At 44.8% G+C, this 23702-nt stretch overlaps 1 protein-coding gene across 1 annotated transcript in view; it reads left to right on the plus strand.

Moving 5' to 3' along the window:
• Nucleotides 1-8427: 8427 nt before the first annotated feature.
• The window catches only part of pde9aa (phosphodiesterase 9aa), a 35195-nt gene continuing 19920 nt past the window's right edge, over nt 8428-23702 (plus strand). The window contains exons 1-6 of the mRNA XM_026296379.1: nt 8428-8459; nt 14384-14461; nt 15976-16046; nt 17940-18024; nt 18407-18467; nt 21362-21436. Coding sequence (XP_026152164.1) covers nt 8428-8459; nt 14384-14461; nt 15976-16046; nt 17940-18024; nt 18407-18467; nt 21362-21436 — 402 coding nt within the window. The remainder of the gene's footprint in view (nt 8460-14383; nt 14462-15975; nt 16047-17939; nt 18025-18406; nt 18468-21361; nt 21437-23702) is intronic.

Consider the following 23702-nt stretch of genomic DNA (forward strand, 5'->3'; position numbering starts at 1 on the left):
CGCACATTTTTAACACAGTGTGAGATAAACTTTTCAATGCAACCCTCGAACTTTCCTACTGAACAAGCTAAGGTCGCCTATGCCCTCTCGTTATTGGGAGGTGAAGCCGCTAAGTGGGGAACGGCTGCATGGAGACGCAGAGCTTCTTGCTGTGCGTCATTTGCTAGTTTCAGCAAACATCTGATACAGATATTCGACCCAGTTCGACCAGAAGTCGAGGCCACCACTCGCCTGGCTCGATTAAAACAAGGGAGCGTTTCGCTCAGGAGATACATCATCCAGTTCCAGATGTTGGCGGAAGAGAGTCCTTGGGGAGTGCCCGCACTATACGACCATTTCTATTTAGGACTAAACGAGCGGTTAAAAGACGATTTGGCTCATCAACCGCGCCCTAAGGATCTAACCACTCTTATAGACACTGTTGACACGCCGGCCACCTGACAGAGGAAGATCACCGGTGCCTAAGTATGATATGGAAGGGGAATCTGACGGCCCAGAGCCAATGCAGTGGGAGCACGGTAGTGTCAGAGGAACTCCTCAGAATTGACGAGGCATAGGTCCACGAGGGGTCGAGACCAAGCAGAGGGAGTGGGTGCAAGCAAAAGATCAGGCTCGGCAGGGGGCGAGGGATGCCTGCTGAGCCAGAACCAGGACCGGGAGTCATGCCTTCGCTCCCTCACCACTATCACTATCGGGACCCCACCGCGTCAACTAAGATGGGATGCCCTAATTGACTCAGGTGCCGATACAAATTTCATCTCTCAGTCCTTACTTCCTCAACTGGGGGTAGAGACAATCCCACTACCACAACCTGTGAAGGTGAGGTCTTTTAATAATATGACTTTACACCACGTAAGAGACATTACAGCACCCGTGTTCATGGCTATTGATAATCACCAAGAAACTGTGTCCTTCCACGTGATCAATACGCATGAACCCACTATTGTGCTGGGAATTACCTGGCTTCAAAGACACAACCCTTACATTGACTGGAAGACAGGAAGGATACTAAATTGGTGTCCGTTATGCCATGTGAACTGTTTGCAACATGCTGTGTCTGCTATATGTACGTCCCCACAGGAATTCTCTGAGCCGGATTTGTCATCGGTCCCGGTGGTCTATCATGATCTTCAAGAGGTTTTCAACAAGGACAAAGTGACCTCTTTACCACCACACAGACCGTATGACTGCGCCATAGACCTCCTTCCGGGAACATCTCCGCCTCGGGGTCGTCTCTTCCCTCTGTCCCAGCCAGAGAAGCAGGTAATGGAGGAATATATTCAGAATTCACTAAATTCAGGCTTAATAAGACCATCCAAGTCCCCTGCAGGTGCTGGGTTCTTCTTTGTGGCCAAAAAGGACGGAGGTCTGAGGCCGTGTATCGACTATCGAGGACTGAATGAGATCACCGTTAAGAACCGGTACCCCCTTCCCTTATTAGCATCAGCTTTTGAGTTACTACAAGATGCAAAGATCTTCACCAAGTTAGACCTACGAAACGCCTATCATCTGGTGCGAATAAGGGAGGGGGATGAATGGAAGACCGCCTTTAACACTCCCTCGGGCCATTATGAATATCTGGTGATGCCGTTTGGCCTCACCAACGCCCCCGCGGTTTTCCAAAATCTGGTAAATGATGTGCTTGGAGACATGATAAATCGTTTCGTCTTTGTATACTTGGACGATATCCTCGTGTTCTCCAGTTCTGATACCGAACACCTCCACCACGTACGGGCGGTCCTGCAGCGCTTGCTGCAGAACCGCCTATATGTCAAATTAGAAAAGTGTGAGTTTCACACTAAGTTGACCTCGTTCCTTGGGTTTGTGATCCGACCCGGAGAGATCACAATGGACCCAGATAAGGTGCGAGCGGTTAGGGAATGGCCAGTACCCTCCTCTAGGAGACAGTTACAGAGCTTCCTGGGGTTCGCAAATTTTTACAGACGCTTCATTAGGAACTATAGTGGAGTAGCAGCATCCCTACACCGTCTCACCTCCTCCAAGGTGCAGTTTGCGTGGACCCCAGAGGCTCAGGAGACATTCGATATGCTCAAGGAACTGTTCACCACTGCCCCCATCCTGAAGTTCCCTAATGTGGACTTGCCCTTCTTAATTGAGGTAGATGCGTCGGACACGGGAGTGGGAGCAGTCATCTCGCAGAAGGACCCTGTGGACTCCCTGGTTCATCCCTGCACTTTCTTCTCTAAGAAGTTGAGTTCCCATGAACGGAACTATGATGTGGGCAACAAGGAGCTGCTGGCAGTCAAACTGGCGCTGGAGGAGTGGCGTCACTGGCTGGAGGGGGCGAAGCACCCTTTCACGGTGCTAACCGATCATAAGAACCTAGAGTACTTGAAGACAGCAAAAAGGTTAAATTCGCGCCAAGCCCGATGGGCGATATTCTTTGAAAGGTTCCATTTTAAGCTGTCTTTTCGCCCAGGAACCCAGAACAGCAAGGCAGATGCACTATCCTGGATACACGCACCAGCAGATGAGGAGGAGGAACCGAAATTCATCCTACCCACTACAACCCACCTGGGAGCGGCGCGGGTGACTCTGGAACAGGAGATCATACGGTCCACTGGCAACACCAGACCTAACGCCTGTCCCAGTGGTCGCCTTTTTGTTCCAGCTCGGTTCCGGACGAGAGTCCTTGCCCTATGTCATGACTCCCATCTTCACGTCCACCCAGGGGTATCACGGACCTTGGAGGTGATGAAACAACGGTTCTGGTGGCCATCGGTTCGTAGGGACACTATACACTACGTAAACGCCTGTACTGTCTGCGCTCAGATGAAGGCGTCTCACCAGTCACCAGCCGGCCTCCTACACCCGTTACCGATACCCAGACGTCCCTGGTCCCACATAGCATTGGACTTCGTCACCGGTCTCCCCAAGTCCCAAGGTATGACCACTATTCTGACAGTCTGCGACCGCTTTTCTAAAATGGTCCATTTTGTGCCCCTTCCTCAGCTCCTGTCTGCGCCAGCGATGGCCTGAGTCCTGGCAGATCATGTTTTCCGTTTGCACGGACTACCCCAGGACATAGTGTCTGACAGGAGTCCCCAGTTCGTGGCAAGGTTCTGGAGAGAGTTCTGCAAACTACTGGACATCTCGGTGAGCCTCTCCTCGGGTTTCCACCCTCAATCGAACGGCCAGACGGAGAGATTAAACCAGGAGCTAGAAAGCGGACTCAGAGCCTTGTGTGCCCGACACCCGGAATCGTGGGTCAGTAACTTAACTTGGGTTGAGTATGCCCACAATAGTCTCCCCTCATCTGCCACCGGTCTCTCACCCTTCCAGGTGGTTTCGGGTTTTCAGCCTCCTGTGTTTGAGAATCAGGATCTGGAGACCACCGTTCCGTCCGCGGCAGCGGCGGTACGCCGTTGCCACCTTGCCTGGCGTAAGGCTAGGCAGCAGCTATTAAAGTCTGTCTCTTCGAATTCTGCACAGGCAAACAAGCGGAGGAGAGCTGCACCGGTGTATAAGGTGGGACAACGGGTCTGGCTGTCCACACGGGATATTCCCCTGAAGTCCACGTCGCCCAAGCTCAACCCCCGCTTTATTGGTCCATTCCCCATCACAAAGATTATCAACCCAGCAGCGGTGAGACTCAGATTGCCTCCACATTTAAAGATCCATCCGACTTTTCATGTCTCTAGATTAAAGCCGGTGATCTCAAGTCCACTGTCCCTACCAACCCCGGGTCCCCCGCCGGCCCGTATACTCGACGGTGAACCTGTCTTCACGGTGAGGAGTCTGCTGAGGTCTCGTAAGACAGGGAGGGGCCTGCAGTACTTGGTTGATTGGGAGGGGTACGGACCTGAGGAACGTTCCTGGGTCGCCAGAAAGGACATATTCGACAAGGACCTGATACGTGAGTTTCACCGGGTGCACCCGGATCAACCGGGTGGGTCGTCGGGAGCCGACCATTGAGGGGGGGGTACTGTGACGTTCCAGAATAAAGCTTCCGGGAATGGAGCTTTATTCTGAAAGGACTAGTAGGATGCAGTAATCCCACTCGCTGTAAGTTGACTCATTAGGTTAACACTTTTCACCTGTGTTCGTTCTCTCTGCTTAAATAGCAGACACTGGGCAGCAACAAGCTGCCAGGTTGTCTGTTGTCTATCCCACAGATCACGGTACTACCTTTTCACTGACTCAGCGAGACCCAAGGAGAGACGACCGAATCCCGCCTGCCCTGGTGAAGGAACTCCTGGGCTAGGTGACGTTGGATAGCTTTCCCTTGGAGGAGATTCTGAGAAGTGAAAGAGGACTGATTCAATGATCCCTGATTCATAATCAGGTCAAGGAGTGCTACTCGACACTAAGCCGCGGAGTCGGGTCAGAGGAGAATGCACGGACGCCGTTCCGCATCTAAACCAATGAACCAGGTGTGTTAACCTCGACCGACTAATATTTTCACTAATGTCTCCTCACTCTTTATCCAATTCAATTCAATTCAATTCAATTTTATTTGTATAGCACCAAATCACAATACAAATCATCTCAAGGCACTTTACAAAAACTAAAACTAAAAACCCAACAATTCCCTTATGAGCAAGCACTTGGCGACAGTGGAGAGGAAAAAACTCCCTTTAACGGAAGAAAAAACCTCCAGCAGAACCGGGCTCAGTTTGGGCGGCCATCTGCCTCGACCGGTTGGGGTGAGTGGATAGAGCAGAGAGAAAAGAACAGCAACAATAAACAACAAATAGACACTGCAGGTTGGTGGGACCAGTAACTGCACATCAGCGATATACAGGTCCAGGACCAGGGACACCTGCAGAAGGTACAGAGAAAACAGAGAGAGAGGGAGAGAGCACAAACTCGGGGAGAGAGAGAGCACAAGGTTAGTAACATTCAATGGTGGAATATACATGAGGTGGGAGGAGAGAAGAGAGGGGAGGGGAAGGGAAGGGGGGGGGGGGGGGCTCAGTGCACCGATGGTCCTCGGGCAGTCTAGGCCTATAGCAGCATAACTAAGGGATGGTTCAGGGTTGCCTGAAGCCAGCCCTAACTATATGCTTTGTCAAAGAGGATGGTTTTAAGTCTAGCCTTAAAAGTATAGAGAGTGTCTGCCTCCTGAACCCAGGCTGGGAGCTGGTTCCATAGGAGAGGAGCTTGATAACTAAAGGCTCTGCCTCCCATTCTGCTTTTGGAAACTCTGGGAACCACAAGTAGACCTGCACTCTGAGAGCGAAGTGGTCTATTGGGATAATATGGTACTATGAGGTCTTTAAGGTATGAAGGAGCTTGATTATGAAGGGATTTGTATGTGAGAAGAAGGATTTTAAATTCTATTCTATATTTTACAGGGAGCCAATGAAGAGAAGCCAATATAGGAGAAATATGATCTCTCCTGCTAGTTCCTGTCAGGACTCTGGCTGCGGCATTCTGGATTAATTGGAGGCTTTTTATGGAGATATTAGGACATCCAGATAGTAATGAGTTACAGTAATCTAGCCTTGAGGTAACAAATGCATGGACTAGTTTTTCTGCATCATTTTGAGACAGGATGTTCCTAATTTTGTAAATGTTGCACAGGTGAAAGAATGCAGTTCTAGAGATTTGTTTTATGTGTGAGTTAAAGGACATGTCCTGGTCAAAAATAACTCCAAGGTTTTTTACAGTAGTGTTAGAGGCCAGGGTTATGCCATCTAGAGTAGCTATTATTTGAGAAACGTTATTTCTGAGATTTTTTGGCCCAAATATAATGACTTCTGTTTTCTCCGAGTTTAAAAGTAAAAAGTTACTGGTCATCCAAGCCTTTATGTCAGTTAGACAGGCTTGAAATCTGGTTAACTGGTTTGTGTTAACAGGTTTAATAGATAGATATAACTGAGTGTCATCTGCATAGCAGTGGTAATTAATAGAGTGCTTCCTAATGACATATCCTAAAGGAAGCATGTACAGGGTGAACAGAATCGGTCCTAGCACGGAGCCTTGTGGAACTCCATAACTAACTTTTGTTCGTGTGGAAGGTTCATCATGGACATGAACAAACTGGAATCTGTCCGATAAATAGGATTGGAACCACTTTAACGCTGTTCCTCTGATACCACTCCACTCCAAGCTTCGTGAGGAACACAAGCAGTGGACCACCGAGGGAGCCATAGAGACATCCACACCACGGAATTCACCGATCCGGAAATAAGTTTCACTATCACTGCACTGACTCTTTCTCTAATCAAAGCCGGACCGAAGACTACTCCTGTCTCCATCCGACTGATCTTCCACCCACAATAATACAAGTTTGCAACCCTTGTATTTGTAAATAAACACTTTACTGAACACTGTATTGACTTCTGGCGCTTTTGAGTGGAGAAACCCGTGACCCAAATTTCACAACTCACTAGTAATCATGACATTTATGTCAGTTAGACAGGCTTGAAGTCTGGTTAACTGGTTTGTGTTAACAGGTTTAATAGGTAGATACAACTGAGTGTCATCTGCATAGCAGTGGTAATTAATAGAGTGCTTCCTAATGACATATCCTAAAGGAAGCATGTACAGGGTGAACAGAATCGGTCCTAGCACAGAGCCTTGTGGAACTCCATAACTAACTTTTGTTCGAGTGGAAGGTTCATCATGGACATGAACAAACTGGAATCTGTCCGATAAATAGGATTGGAACCATTTTAACGCTGTTCCTCTGATACCAGTCACATGCTCCAGTCTCTGTAATAAGATGTTGTGGTCAATGGTGTTGAATGCAGCACTAAGGTCTAGGAGGACAAGTATAGAAACAAGTCCATTATCTGAGGATAAGGGAAGATCGTTGGTAACTTTTAACAGTGCTGTTTCTGTGCTATGATGTGCTCTAAATCCTGATTGAAAATCTTCAAATAGTTCATTCCTGTGTAAGTGGTCTGATAGCTGCTTAGCAACAGCTTTTTCTAGGATTTTAGAAATAAATGGCAGGTTGGATATTGGTCTATAATTAGCCAAGACTCCTGGATCAAGACTAGGCTTTTTGAGTAAAGGTTTGATTACTGCAGTCTTAAAGGCCTGTGGTACGTAGCCTGATACTAGAGATAAATTTACCAAGTATAATAAAGATGAGTTCATTAATGGCAGGGTGTCTTTAAGCAGTCTAGTCGGGATGGGGTCTAAGAGACACGTTGATGATTTCGATGAAGCGACTACTGATGTAAATTCAGAGAGATCTATAGGAGAGAAGCAGTCTAAACATAACTGAGGTCCTACAGATGATTCAAGAGCTACTGTAGTAGAAGATTCATTTATTGCAGGTATAGGAAGCATCTGCTGAATTTTATCTCTAATAGTTGTGATTTTATTTGTGAAGAAACTCATAAATTCATCACTGCTGCAATGTTCTGTTTGTGTTTTATGGTCTTATTTCAGTGAGTAAAAAAATTGTAGTTTTGCACTAACCATGCATAAACACTTTTTTCTCAAAAACACAATCATGTATAAACTTGCTGCTCACATATTATTGTAGTACATTTTGTGCTGATTACAGTGTTATTAGACTTTAGACATGAATATGTTTAAAAGACACTGAAAAAAGCACAAATGTCAGGACATGTCAAAATTTGTCCAGGCCCCCAAAACCCCCTCAGACCCCAGAGGCACTTTGTCTTCTGTTCTACTGTCAGGAGTTTAAAGTTGCTGCATTGATTCAGATAATGATGCACAGTGTCACAGAAAGGGCAGTATTTCTTTGGCTTGTCTTTTGTAAGTTCTTTCATGTATACAATTGGAGTTTCATCTACTTTCGCCTTTGAGTCGTGAAGAATAGTAGTGGATCTTTGTGACTTGTAGTCAGGACATCGGCTCTTTTGTGGAGCTAGTTTCTCTTTGGAGGGTGTACTGCTATGTTGGTCACTACTGCCTTGAACTTGTACCTTGTACTCGAGCCAATCAGCCAGATGAAGGAGGGTTGGAACTGGATTACTGATGGGATTCACAAATCTGTGAAAGTTCGCTCTTAGGTCATGTGGCAACTTAGCTAAAAGGCGAGATACATGTGAACCAGACCTTATTTCTGTCCATCCTTGTCTTCTAAGTTGTTGCAGCATCCCCACTAATGCTCGAACTTGAAGGTCAAATGATTTAAAAGCCTTAATGTCCCCAGTCTTGATATTAGCTCCATCCATCAGATTAGAAATCCTCTTCAGCGCCAGCTGATGTGGTTGACCATACATCCCTGTAAGTGCTCTCATAGTGTCTACAAATGGGAGTGGACTGCTACTATAAGAGTCAGCTATGAGTAACGCCTCTTCACACTTGATGGTCCATGAGGATCTGAAACTTAAAAAACTCTGAAGCATTATACGGAAGTAAGTTGTCCAGAGCTAGTTTTAGTCTGGCAAACTCACGTGGGTCTTCTGACTTAAAGTCAGGGATAGTTGGCTTGGGACCACAGTAGTTATCGATCACTGGGGTTCTTCCATATGGAAAATGACGGTGTGGGGAATGGTATGGTTGGTCAGGTGAGTATCTGCCTCCCTTACAGTTCGCTCTGTTATATCCATGATCAGGTGCATAATAGTTATCAGGGTGACCTCTATAATCAGTATTCTCTTTCATGCCCACAGTAGCGGATTTCACAATGAGCTCTTGGACTACTTGATCGATAGGGCATAGTGGGACTATACTCAACACCATAGTATGCACGACTCGGGTTAAGTGGAGGGATATTAGAAGAGTGATGATATCTGTCTTCACGGTGATAGGGCTCATCATAGCGGTTGTAATCATCCTCATATTGGGGACGATACTTGACATCAGATAAACTCGATGTAGCTTTATGACGTGGGTGTTTGCTATCACTTGACTGATCACGAGTTCTACTACGTGGATTATAGTTTTCCTCATCCTGGTGACCTGAATGCTCTGTTCTGGACAATGTTTAAAGTCTATATCCACAGCATTGGCTTGAGAATAAGGAGATGAAGCACGAGATGTAACTGGTGAAGGAGCATCTTTACCGATCAATCTGGCTTCCTGCAATCGTTGAGTGAGTTCCTCAGTTGAGTCATGTTGGCTGCCTCATGGAGCTGGAGGGGTATCACTGCGTACCAGTGGGGCACCTACTGGCTGACGTGGGTATTTGTGACCACTAGTTGGGGTCTGCTTAATAATAGGTGCTGGTGTAGAGAATGTGTCCTCCTCTCCTTACTTCGACTGTGACTGAGGCTGTGACTGCTGTACAGGGGGTCGCTGGATCATGTCTGTAAGATGCTGGACATCTCAGCATAGCTGATCACCTTCCGCTCTCATGCTGTGAAGGTACCTAAGTACTTCAGATGAAGTTCTATCTTTGAGCTGCTCATCATCAGGACCATGGCATCTCGGGGTGTAACCGACCTCGTAATCCTGGAGATATTCAATTCAATTCAATTCAATTCAATTTTATTTGTATAGCGCCAAATCACAATACAAATCATCTCAAGGCACTTTACAAAAACTAAAACTAAAAACCCAACAATTCCCTTATGAGCAAGCACTTGGCGACAGTGGAGAGGAAAAAACTCCCTTTAACGGAAGAAAAAACCTCCAGCAGAACCGGGCTCAGTTTGGGCGGCCATCTGCCTCGACCGGTTGGGGTGAGTGGATAGAGCAGAGAGAAAAGAACAGCAACAATAAACAACAAATAGACACTGCAGGTTGGTGGGACCAGTAACTGCACATCAGCGATATACAGCTCCAGGACCAGGGACACCTGCAGAAGGTACAGAGAGAATAGAGAGAAAGGGAGAGAGCACAAACTAGGGGAGAGAGAGAACACAAGGTTAGTAAGATTCAATGGTGGAATATACATGAGGTGGGAGGAGAGAAGAGAGGGGAGGGGAAGGGAAAGGGGGGGGTTAGGGTAGGGGAGCTCAGTGCACCGATGGTCCTCGGGCAGTCTAGGCCTATAGCAGCATAACTAAGGGATGGTTCAGGGTTGCCTGAAGCCAGCCCTAACTATACGCTTTGTCAAAGAGGAAGGTTTTAAGTCTATCCTTAAAAATATAGAGAGTGTCTGCCTCCTGAACCCAGGCTGGGAGCTGGTTCCATAGGAGAGGAGCTTGATAACTAAAGGCTCTGCCTCCCATTCTGCTTTTGGAAACTCTGGGAACCACAAGTAGACCTGCACTCTGAGAGCGAAGTGGTCTATTGGGATAATATGGTACTATGAGGTCTTTAAGGTATGAAGGAGCTTGATTATGAAGGGATTTGTATGTGAGAAGAAGGATTTTAAATTCTATGCTATATTTTACAGGGAGCTAATGAAGAGAAGCCAATATAGGAGAAATATGATCTCTCCTGCTAGTTCCTGTCAGGACTCTGGCTGCGGCATTCTGGATTAATTGGAGGCTTTTTATGGAGATATTGGGACATCCAGATAGTAATGAGTTACAGTAATCTAGCCTTGAGGTAACAAATGCATGGACTAGTTTTTCTGCATCATTTTGAGACAGGATGTTCCTAATTTTGGAAATGTTGCGCAGGTGAAAGAATGCAGTTCTAGAGATTTGTTTTATGTGTGAGTTAAAGGACATGTCCTGGTCAAAAATAACTCCAAGGTTTTTTACAGTAGTGCTAGAGGCCAGGGTTATGCCATCTAGAGTAGCTATTATTTGAGAAAAGTTATTTCTGAGATTTTTTGGCCCAAATATAATGACTTCTGTTTTCTCCGAGTTTAAAAGTAAAAAGTTACTGGTCATCCAGGCCTTTATGTCAGTTAGACAGGCTTGAAGTCTGGTTAACTGGTTTGTGTTAACAGGTTTAATAGATAGATATAACTGAGTGTCATTTTTGGGTGTGTGTATGTGCGTGTGTGTAATCATATGATGGTAGATGCCTTGACCTATGTGGCCGGGCTACATCTCTGGTATCTCTCTCATGTGGCCTGGACATAGTGACTGCAGTAGTTGCTTGAATCCGGCTCGAAGGACCAAAAAATTGTAATGAAGGCTGTAACTGGTTTGTACGTTTGTATGGATAAGCAATCACTTCAGGGTGTCGGGTCAGGACAGCAATTATATGTTCAGGTGAGTTGAGATGGAGATGTAATGATGATGTCCAGGTCTGTGTTTTATCTTGACTTTAATTGCCTTTGCATGAACAGTTTTTTGGGTGTGTATGTGCGTGTGTGTAATAATGAATAAGATTACTCACTTTCAAAGGACGCACACAACTATCAACCACACGATGTCCGTGTCATGCTGGCATCTCTCTGAACTACATTACTGCAAAACCATGCACTGATGGATTCAAAACTCCACCTAGTGGCTGAAAATGTGAACTACATGTAGTAATACTAATTTAAACTAACCAAATAGGATAGAGACGAGTACAATTATACAGTCTTTTGTACACCTACTTATAAGGTTAGAGGCACAGGTGAGGTAGATTCTGCTCATTTCCAGGCACCGATCAGACACAGGTGAAACTAATCAAAAGTACTTGAATCAAGTTACGAAAACAAATTAATTCAAGTTACAAAAACTAACTAAAGGAGTACAGGAAATGAAATCTCAAAATAAAAGTCCTGGGCAGGGAGTCCAAAAATCAGGATCCTAACACAGCCAGTCAAACACTACCATGCCTAAATAGAATGTCTTAGACTTAGCCTCAGGGAAGGTAGATCAGAATAATCTAATATGACTTCACTACAAAGATAGTGCAAACAAGTTCGCACAGTTATTGGTATGGACATTTTTACCATCCCAAATAATTATTTGCATGTCCCTACTGTGTATGTGCAAAACTGTGCACTTAGTACTACAACAAGTTTAAAGTAACTTGTGGGGCATGTGACAAACAAGACAACAGTCAGACATCAAAAACAAGTTCATACACAGCAATCATAATTCATCCAACAGCAACATAAATATAATTCATCTAATCCCAGTGCTACTACACATATTACATCGTAGAAAAAGAGGTGTGCAGGGCAGACTCGGGAAAAGCTGGGGATAATTGGGAAAGTGGGAAATCGGGAAAATATGGCCAGAAGTTAAATTAGATAGATAGATAGATAGATAGATAGATAGATAGATAGATAGATAGATAGATAGATAGATAGATAGATAGATAGATAGATAGATAGATAGATAGATAGATAGATACTTTATTCATCCCCCATGGGGGAGATTCAGATTGTCCAACATTTAAGTTAACCTTATGTTAACTTTTACACAGAAATTTCACTATATACAATATCAACAATTATTATTAAAAAGTCTAATGGCTGCGGGGATAAAGGATCTCCTCAACCTCTCACTTCAGCAGCACAGTGAGATGAGCCTCCCACTGCAGCTGCTACTCTGTTTAGTCAGTATATCATGTAGGGGGTGTTTATTATTGTCCATTACAGCAAGCAGCTTCCTCCACATCTGCTGCTCCACCACAGTTCTTAGAGGGCTCATCCCCTGCCTAGCACAGAACTGGCCTTTTTCACCAGTTTGTCCAGGTGCCTACAGTTCCTGTCTGTAATGCCACTCCCCCAACAGACAGCAGCATAGAACAGTGTACTTGCCATGCACAGCATGTCACTGCAGACACTGTAGGAGCCGAGCCATCTTAAGAAGAAGAGGTGGCTCTCCCCTTTCCTGTACACTGCATCCATATTGGCAGACCACTCCAGTTTTTCATCCAGTGCCACCCACAGGTACTTGAAGGTCTGCACAGTCTCCTGTCCATCAATGCAGACTGACTGGCATGGTGCTTTTGATCTCCTAAAATCCACCACCATCTCCTTAGTATTAGTGGTGTTCAGGAGAAGATAGTTCTTTTTGCTCCAGTCAGTGAAGGCCTCCACTTCACTTCACTTCACTTCACTTCACTTCACTTCACTTCACTTCACTTCACTTCACTTCACCTTGTACTTCCCCTCTCATCCACTGCCCACACATGTCACAATAGCCGTATCATCAGAATACTTCTGAATGTGGCAAGTCTCTGAGTTATACCTAAAGTCTGATGTGTAGACCGTGAACAGAATGCACTGCATTCCAGTGCCCCAGAAACACATCTCCCCAGCATGAAATACTGCAGTCTGGATGTCTCAAGCCCAAAAAACCCAACAAATCCCTTATGAGCAGCACTTGGTGATAGTGGAGAGGAAAAACTTCCTTTAACGGAATAAAAAACCTCCAGCAGAACCAGGCTCAGTTTTGGCAGCCACCTGCCTCGACCAGTTGAGGTGAGTGGATAGAGAGAAAAGATCCAGATAGTCATATACCCGTTGCAGCATGTACAGCACCGCATCTTCCACTCCCACTTTTCCTCAACCTGCAGCCTCATACGATGGACAAGGAGCCGCTCCAAGGTCTTCATGATGTGGGATGTAAACATTATGAGAAAAAAATCCACAGGCACATTGTGAAACAATGTTTTTTTTTCTTAAATAATAAATGGCATGAGCCAGAAAGATATTGTCATATTACATGGAAACAGTATTTTATGCACTGAGGGTGGGAGAAGAGTGCAGGCAGATATTTCATCAACAAGTTCCAGCCACTTCAGTACTATGGTAGTAGAGGAGGAAGGCATACAATCAGAAAGCCAGTTTCTGGTATGGATGGACATTTCAGGCTAAAATGCTATTTGCTATTATCTGGGAACTATGTTTGACAATTATTCAAAGACCATGATGAGTGGACTATGGGAGGAAGCTGGAATTTCTAGAGAGAACACATGCAGACACAGGAAGAACATGCAAATTCCCTGCAGAAAGGCCACGTTGCGTGAGAATTGAACCTGGTGTCCAGTACCCCACAGTTCCACCCAGCAAACAGAAATTTTAATAAAAAACATTTTGTTTTCATCCAATAATGTTAAAGTTATTTTGGGGATAATTTAAAACAATCTTAACTGAAATTATGTTCAACATTATGTCTTGCCTGAAAGCTGTTGATGGCAGACTTTTCCTACAGTATCTGTGACAATCCAGTCCCTTTCATCACTCCAGCTAAATGAATAGAATAATTAATTATAGAGAAGATTTTTTAACACTATTTTTAGCCTGCAATGACCTGTGACCCTTGTATGACAGATGGAATGTGAATAATACAACGTACAATTTCTCTTAGCTGTTAGTTTATTAGTCGACAGAGTTGAACTTTGCTTACAACACTGGAAGTTTTAGCCAATGGCAGGGCCTTGTTTTTGTGTCCAGCCTGTTCTCATTGTGTGGGAAGAGGAATCAGAAGTGGTTGGCCAACACATCAAACTGTCAGCCAGTTCATACTCACTTTTTATCGTTACTATTGATGCACAGTACTTCTGTGCTTCTGTGCTGCTTTTGCTTTAAGGTGAAATATTTAGCTGGATTCAGGCTGTTTACCATAGATACCTCCATAAGTATGGACAAACAGTCATCTTTTAACATATGCATATGTGTGTATATGAGTATGTAACACAGCTTCATTCTTGCTCTTTCCTCAGACAAAGAGGAACTCTTTCAAAACGTACTGACTCAAGTAGCAGAGCAGTTTTCAAGGTAAGCAGGTGGCTGAATATGTTCACACAGTCAAAGGTCACCTAATTGACTGTTAACTTGTTATACTATAGCTTCTGTATTGTGAATGAATGATACATGTACACATTTTCTCATTGTTTAGTGTATGAATTACTGTTAAATTACTTTTATTTCTCATCTATTTATCTCCTTTTCAGCCAGGCTGTAAATTGTTGTACCTTTCTTCTGGTGTACTGTCCATTGTTGGGGTCAGGAAAAAAACCTATGACAGAGCTGACTGGTTTTCTATCTACATTATAATGCTCCTTTTGGTTTACACAACTGTTATATAAAGTAGTTTACAATTGACTCATACAGGTGAATACAATCAATCATCTTAAGGTTTAAACAGAGCAGCTGCAAAATATGAATTTTACAGTGTCCTTTAGTATTTTTTATCTCCTCATAACTTTATTTATATCCATCTCTTGGTTGTTTTTGCACTTTAAACACATTTTTCACTACTGACTTCAGACATAAAATCCTGTTTCCATCTTCTTTTTGCTCTCCATGATGTTTTCTCCTATTGCATATTATACAAAGCGAGTACTACAGGGTGATGCTGAGTAATACATGAGAGTAGATGTATGCAGGACATGACAGGGGTCCACTGGTACACAGGGAAGCAGGACATTAGACTGGAGATACTATGGTGCTTTTAACTGTGTTAATTAAATACAGTGCAACAGCAGATCTGACTGCAATATTGAGAAATAAAAACACATACAGTATATCATTATACACACATATCATTTTATATGATTTGATTTGTCAGAATGGTCAATCAAACTATTATTTATGATCCAGATTGATTATTTTGTATGAAAAGCTGTTAAAAAAGGGATTTTGACATTGAAAATCCAGGAACATACAAATGTTTGACATTTTTGTTCCATAGATTGCAGCATGTTACTTTTGGTGTCTGATATGTATGTTGAATATAATTACAAAAGACACAGTTACTGTTAAGTTCTGTATGAATGACTCACTAGTACAGACAAACCAGGCAAGGCAAGACCAAATATTTTATTGCAAGTACAAAAACCAACTAAACATGTCAGGGAAACATGGAAAAAAATACAAAACCAATGACATAGTGGGGGAACACAATCCAGAGCCACGAGGGTCTGACCCCGAACAAAGGGACACGGCAGGTACAAGAACACAAGCTGACTAATAAGACTAATAAGAAGGTGAAAACAATCAGAACTAACAAGAACGATAAAGCTGAGGAACAATAACTAGTAACAACAGGTAGTAACAACAAAAGAAAAGTCTGAAACAGGAAGTCCATTGCAGATCCTGATAGCTGTATTTGGGGTGTTAAACACAGCAGTTAATACATTATTAAATGCCACCAACAGTTGTAAATATCCACCTGCATCAGAAAAATGTAAATATAAAAAGAATATTTATTGTTGTCATAGATACAAAGTATCTGCTGCAGATCCCTTCTCTTCCTTTACTGACATCTCTCTTCGGACCTGTGTCCACAGGGCATTCAAGATAAATGAGCTGAAGACTGAGGTCACCAACCGTCTCGCCATGTTGGAGAAGAGAGTAGAGTGTAAGTCTGTTGCCATCTGCCATCAAGTCTTATGCTCAGAAACAAGACCAAAAAAACAGAGTACAGTTTATTAGAGGTGTTTATTTACAGAAGGAGCTTGAACGTGAACATGAAGAATGCTATGAATCTTCAGGTTGCTATGACACTTTGACATCCCTTCACAACTTTTTGACAAGACTTTTGAAGAATAATGGATAGTTTTGATTCATCATCGCTATTTTCTCATGCCCAGGTGGAACCCTGTTGAAGCACTACTGTATTCTCTGTCTTCTAAAAACACTATCCACTAGCTATATCAACTGATAATACAACTGCTTTATTTTGAAAGGAAAATTACTATAGTTTACTCAAAATAAAATTGCACATTTTGCCAAATAAGGTAAAGGTTAATTTGGTTTACATGTGGTGTAATAACATCTACATGAATGTTAAAATCTCCCACTATAATGACTTTATCTGAACTAAGCACTAAATCAGACAGGAAGTCAGGGAATTCAGTTAAAAACTCTGAGTAAGGGACAGGTGGACGGTACACAATGACAAGTAGAACTGTTTTTTGTGTTTTCCAGTTTGGATGCGAGAGACTAAGAGTGAGGCTCTCAAATGAGTTATAATTGTTCTGAGGATGAAAGTTTAATAATAAGTTTGAGTGAAAGATTGCAGCTACTCCTCCACCTCGACCTGTGCTTCGAGGAACATGACAGTTTTTTGACTGAGGGGGGTTGATTCATTCAGACTGACATATTCATCCTGCTGTAACCAGGTTTCAGTAAGACAGAGTAAGTTAATTTGGTGATCAGTTATCAAATCATTTACTAACAGAGATTTAGATGAAAGAGACCTAGAGTCTTAATTTTTATTAGGTTTTTATGAATAACTCCTGTTCTGTTAACATCTGATTTATTTGATTTACATGTTCGAGGGGCAGACACAATCTCTGTGTGGTTTGAGGGGGGTGACAGCTCTAAGGAAACTGCAGAGAGGCGTTTTATAGACTGAGTCTCTGCGTCCCGGTCCCCACTCTGGATTGTCAGGCTTTAGGTTGGCTAATAAACTCGGACAGATTTCTAGAGATGAGAGCTGCACCATTCAAAGTGGGATGGATGCCGTCCCTCGCTATCAGACTGGGTTTTCTCCAGAAAGTGGCCCAACTGTCTATGAAGCCCACATTGTTTGCTGGCCACCACCTAGACAGCCAGCGACGGAACGATGACATGCGGCTAAACATGTCATCGCTGGTCAGATTGGGGAGGGGTCCAGAGAAAACTACGGAGTCTGACATTAACTTGGCAAAGTTACACACCGACTCAACATTAATTTTAGTGACCTCCGATTGGCGTCATCTATCTATCAATCCATCTATCATATACAATGACAATTTTTGACAATTTGCCATTAGTATTAGGATGTCTGAGTTTTATTTTCCTTTGATATGTACCATGTGCAGACCTCCGCAGTTAGTTAAAGTGCACACATTTGTAAAAACAGTTTGTACTTAAAAGTTGAAACTTAAAAATCCAAAAGAGAGGGAATATTATACTCATCAGATGAACACAAAAACCACTCCACAATGATCATGTTGCTCCATATCGGCATTTTGTATAAATAAGTAATGAAAAGTGACCAACAAGACCAATGAGACTGAATATTAAGAAAACAACAATCAGGCCAGTAACCTACTTATATTACTCCAAAACCTCAGTCACCAAAAAGGTCAATTTTACCTAGGGTGCGATACACCTATAAAAATTTTCAAGGCCCCATTAGTTTAATCCAGTGTCCCACAGACACCATAAGTGACTTTTGTTGACATATTTTTGCAGCTACAAAGCTTAGCGAAAATAGACTGATAGGTACAATGAGGTTTTATTAAATGACTGTGTTTTCCTGCAGTGGAGGGTATGAAGGTGGTGGAGATTGAGAAATGCCGCAATGACATCAAGAAGCTTCATGAGGAGATGGCATCCAGAAATAACAGGTGACAGTTCCCTGCTCAGTTACCCTGCCCTGGTCCTCTAATGAACACACAGGACACGCGCTAGCCCCTCTGCTATTAACAGAGTGATAACTGCTTATCCTATGGTCTCCAACACCGGATTGGTGGAATTGTCTTCTGTTTCTACTGGGCAGCAGGATGTTGCCAGATCTGCTTTACCAATAACATGTTTTGCACTGATAATGAGATCAGTGCAAAACATGCACAGTGGTTACTACTGCATTAGTATCCATAGTAATGCACTAATTCCAGAAATATTAGTTTTTGAAAATATGTCAAATCATGAACTTGTGTGTTGATTAAGTCATTTTAGTAAGTTACTAAGCTATAATTCAAAAAATGTAAGATATCTTTTTTTTCAAAGTAATCTCCTGGAAGACAATAAGAAGCTGACTCCTCATAGAGATGTACCCTCCTATCCTAAGGTAAGTTTTATTCAGTTTATTCAGTTTTATTCAATTCAGTTCATTTCAGTTTTTTATTTGTATAGTGCCAAATCACAGTGAAATCATCTCAAGGCACTTTATATACCGTACTGTTCACTGTGGTTCCAGGAACCAGATAAGACACATGTTTGTTCTCAGATTAGTCCACGTTTGTCTGATAATAAACCACACTAAATGTGATTGATAACTGTGTTTGCTTTTGTGCAAGCACAGGAGATTAATAGTTGTGAAAGCGTGATTGGCCAGTTTTATAAATGTTGATCAAATTTTATTCCTGGAAATCAGTCTCACACCTGCTCTGAAAGACACAGACACACCAACGAAGCTATAAAAAAGTTTGGACAAAGGGACAAGTTGTGTTGTAGCAACACAGACCTATGGGTCATATCCCTTCTTCGCACTTGCACATTTAAGAGAAATTTATTTACGCCCACCTGGGGTGGGCCCCCTCGCCCGAACAGACTCTCTCGATCACACCCACAGGCCCCAGATATAGAGCGGCGTTTGGGGCAAGTTCTTCCCTAGAACCAAACCGGTCTTTTCTTCAGCCAGCTCAAGGAACCAGTGGGGCTCACAACCCCAGAAAGCTGTGCCCAATTCACAGAATCTTGGGTTACGATACGTAACCAACGTTCTGTCTCATTGGTGCACAGCCCTCTTGGCTATCGCTATAGCCAGAAATGCTGTTCACCTCACTGGGCCCGGCAACCCAGGAGAAGAGTCATAAAACAAAGGAATTGCGAGTGACCGCCTGACCTGAAACGAAGCAAGGTGGGATGCATAAGCACTGTCTTAATATAAAACTGAAACAGATGGATGCCTGACCCAGCATCCGTGTAACAAAACATGCTTCCAGGACTTGTGAGTCTAATTACAACTGGGAAGCTCCCTGCACAGCGTGAGAGAGGGAGAAGCTCACAACATCCAGCAAGTAGAAATGCATGAAGGAACACGAGGAGACCCATGAGGCCACCACGCAAATGTCTTCCACTGATAAATGTCTTCCATGCGTGCTCTGAACATGCATGAACACGCATCAGGCAGAGAATGTGGCCTCTGTGGCCACATAGGGAGGGGGAAAGAGACCTCCAATGTGATAACTCTAGATCTGAAAGAACTAGTGATGCACTAGTGATCTGGTCGCAGAATTGCTGCACTGTGTGGGTACTGAGCTAACCCTCTTTGCGGAAGCTAGCGCCAGTAGAAGAGTGTTTTTTCCTGATAGAAAACGGAGAGGGACCTGCTGTAGTGGTTTGAACGGACCGTCCCATGTCCCACGCTCACGGCCGCTGCCTGCACACTCCCCTCAGAAAACGCTTGGTGAGCTAGTGACTGAATACTGATCTGTCGCCGAACCCCTCATGGCGTGAGGAAATAGCCAAATGGTGTAAAGTGCCAAATTTGTTCTCCAGTATTAACTGGAAAAAACACAGAATCATGGAGAGAGGGCATGCCATGGAAGAAACATTTTCCATGTACCATCTCTTAAAAGCAGCTGTGGTGGACTGAGCACCTTGTATGGCGGCGATGACGCCGAGGGAAAACTCCAAACTCTGTAAGTGCCTCCTCTCAGCAGCCAAACCCACAGGGCAAGCCAGCAGCTGAGGGCTCAGGGAGATCGGAGCAAACACAGGGCAGAGTGTACCCCCCTTAATGGTTGATATACGCAGCAGCCGTCATGGTGTCCATCTGGACCAGCATGTGGCGACCCTTCAACATTGGAGAAAAGAGCTTTCTGCACTGTAAGCAGCTGTAGTTCTTTTATATGTGCCGTCTCCCTGAGCATCCATTCCCCTTTCATGTCCCCCCCAACAGGATTCGACGGGATGCCAAGGATGCGTCAGAGCAAGGGTGCTACCCCAGTAATGCAGATCTGGGCCCACTGACAGGAAGAGATGCCGCTGGTCGAGCCTCAGTTAGATGAACCAGTGCTGAAGCCACCTCATATGCAATAGGCCAGGCACCACCGGATGAGCCGCTGCCATCCCCAGTAGTTGCATCACCGATCGAGCCGTGACACCTCTGTGTGGAGCAAAGTGACGCAGTAGGGAGGAGAGGGTTGCCAGTCTCTCCTCCACGAGACAGGGCCTCAGGTTTAATGAGTTCAGCTCCACATGGACACATGGAAATATGCATCCTTCAGGTCTATCAACATGAACCCGTAGCCCCAGTGAACACACCGCAGGAGCTGAGCCATCGTGAGCATATGAAACCTCCTGACCTGAATTGATTTGTTGAGCCGTGTCAGATCTAGGACAGGCCTTATCTCGCCTGATTTCTTTGGGACCAGGAAATAATGGGAATAAAATCCACAGGCTACATCCACCAGTGTCTGTGATAACAGAAACAACTCCCATTGATATAAGATCTCTATTAGCAATGCCCGCGCATGCACCGATGAGGCGAGGCAAGTCTCTACTACCCAGCTGAATGGCGGAGGGGGCCGTGCAAATGTGCTTAGGCTGAATAAAAGAAAGGGAAGAGCTTGCCCGATCTGTGGCTTTTATCTGGGGGCTGCGAACGTGATCAAGACACTCAGTTTGGGTAAGGGGGCCAACCCCAGGTTGGCATAAACAAATTTCTGTTCAGTGCTAAGGCGAGAAGAAGGGATATGACCCATAGCGAAAGCCCAGAGGGCTGCACACCAATGAGACAGAACTGTGAGTTCTGTTGCCTGCAGGAGATGTGTCACAACAGACCATAAATGCCCTCAAAAAACTCGCCTTTTACATTTGGCTGTCTGAGGCCAATGTGGCAAACCTGACAAGATTGTTGACTCTCTCTCACCCACAATTCCCCTCCCTGTGTCCTGTTCTCTATGTCTGTCTTGCTGCATTTTCTGTATATGTCCCTGTATGTACACGTGTGTGTAGTACCATCTGTCTAAGGAGACAGTAGAAGCACTTAGGTTGCCTACGTTCGATGTTTGGCAGTGGGAGCCCAATGAGGTGAGATTAATGTCCAGAGGTGGGTAGTAATGCATTACATTTACTCTGTTACATGTACTTGAGTAGTTTGTTTGGAAAATTGTACTCGTTATTGGAATGCTAGGGTGGAATAGGTGGATTCCCTAGCCTGGCCAGCCAGACCCACTCCTTGTTCAGCAAAAGAATGTGGATCTGGACCCCCTGCCATAGAGAGTCACTTCCTCTGGCCTCAAAAGAGCTGGGCCAATCAAAGTTGTTCAAAGCTTTACGCTCCAGTCGTCCAATCAGCTTAGGCTGCTTGCATATATGCACTGAGTAATGTTTCTCAATGCAAGTCCGCAAGTCTTTCTACAATTGGCTTTTGCTATTTACTCCCTTCAAAAATATGCACAGGTAGCGTCTCTACCGCACGGCATTTGCTGGTGTCACTGTCACTTTGCTTGCGTCATATCATTCATTTCTGTTTATCTGCGTCCATTGCCAGCCCCCTGGAAATCAATCTCAACCGAAGAGATACAATTCAATTCATCCATCCATCCATCCATCCATCCATCCATCCATCTTCTACCGCTTATCCGGGGCCGGGTCGTGGGGGCAGTAGCCGAATCAGGGATACCCAGATTTCCTTCTCCCTGGACACTTCCTCCAGCTCTTCCGGGGGGACACCGAGGCGTTCCCAGGCCAGCCGGGAGACATAGTCCCTCCAGCGTGTCCTGGGTCTTCTCCGGGGCCTCCTCCCGGTGGGACATGCCCGGAACACCTCCCCAGGAAGGCGCCCAGGAGGCATCCGAAACAGATGCCCGAGCCACCTCAACTGACTCCTCTCGATGTGGAGGAGCAGCGGCTCTACTCCGAGCTCCTCCCGGGTGACCGAGCTCCTCACCCTATCTCTAAGGGAGCGCCCGGCCACCCTGCGGAGGAAGCTCATTTCAGCCGCTTGTATCCGCGATCTCGTTCTTTTGGTCATGACCCAAAGCTCATGACCATAGGTGAGAGTAGGAACGTAGATTGACCGGTAAATCGAGAGCTTGGCCTTCCGGCTCAGCTCCTTCTTCACCACAACGGACCGGTACACTGACCGCATTACTGCTGCCGATGCCCCGATCCATCTGTCAATCTCACGTTCTGTCCTTCCCTCACTCGTGAACAAGACCCCGAGATACTTAAACTCCTCCACTTGAGGCAGGATCTCTCCCCTGGCCTGGAGATGGCAAACCACCTTTTTCCAGTTGAATACCATGGCCTCGGACTTGGAGGTGCTGATTCTTATCCCAGCCGCTTCACACTCGATTGCAAACCGCCCCAGCGAACGCTGGAGATCCTGGCTCGATGGAGCCAACAGGACAATATCATCTGCAAAAAGCAGAGATGAAATCCTGTGGTCCCCGAACTGGACTCCCTCCGGCCCCTGGCTGTGCCTAGAAATTCTGTCCATAAAAGTAATGAACAGAACCGGTGACAAAGGGCAGCCCTGCCGGAGTCCAACGTGTACTGGGAACAGGTCTGACTTACTACCGGCAATGCGAACCAAGCTCCTACTCCGTTTGTACAGAGAACGGATAGCCCCCAGCAAAGAGCCCCGGACCCCATACTCCTGGGGCACCTCCCACAGGATGTCACGAGGGACCCGGTCGAATGCCTTCTCCAAGTCCACAAAAGAGATGTGGACTGGTTGGGCAAACTCCCATGAAACCTCGAGCACCCTCGAGAGTGTGTAGAGCTGGTCCAGTGTTCCACGCCCAGGACGGAAACCGCATTGTTCCTCCTGGAACCGAGGTTCGACCACCGGCCGGATCCTCCTCTCCTCCTCAGTGCAATTCAATTCAATTCAATTCAATTCAATTTTATCACAAAATCACAATACAAATCATCTCAAGTAGACCTGCACTCTGAGAACGAAGTGGTCTATTGGGATAATATGGTACTATGAGGTCTTTAAGTTATGAAGGAGCTTGATTATGAAGGGATTTGTATGTGAGAAGAAGGATTTTATATTCTATTCTATATTTTACAGGGAGCCAATGAAGAGAAGCCAATATAGGAGAAATATGATCTCTCTTGCTAGTTCCTGTCAGGACTCTGGCTGCGGCATTCTGGATTAATTGTAGGCTTTTTATGGAGATATTGGGACATCCAGATAGTAATGAGTTACAGTAATCTAGCCTTGAGGTAACAAATGCATGGACTAGTTTTTCTGAACCAATTTGAGACAAGAAGCTCCTAATTTTGGAAATGTTGCGCAGGTGAAAGAATGCAGTTCTAGAGATTTGTTTTATGTGTGAGTTAA

This window comes from Mastacembelus armatus, chromosome 21, assembly GCF_900324485.2.
Source record: "Mastacembelus armatus chromosome 21, fMasArm1.2, whole genome shotgun sequence".
NCBI lineage: Eukaryota > Metazoa > Chordata > Actinopteri > Synbranchiformes > Mastacembelidae > Mastacembelus > Mastacembelus armatus.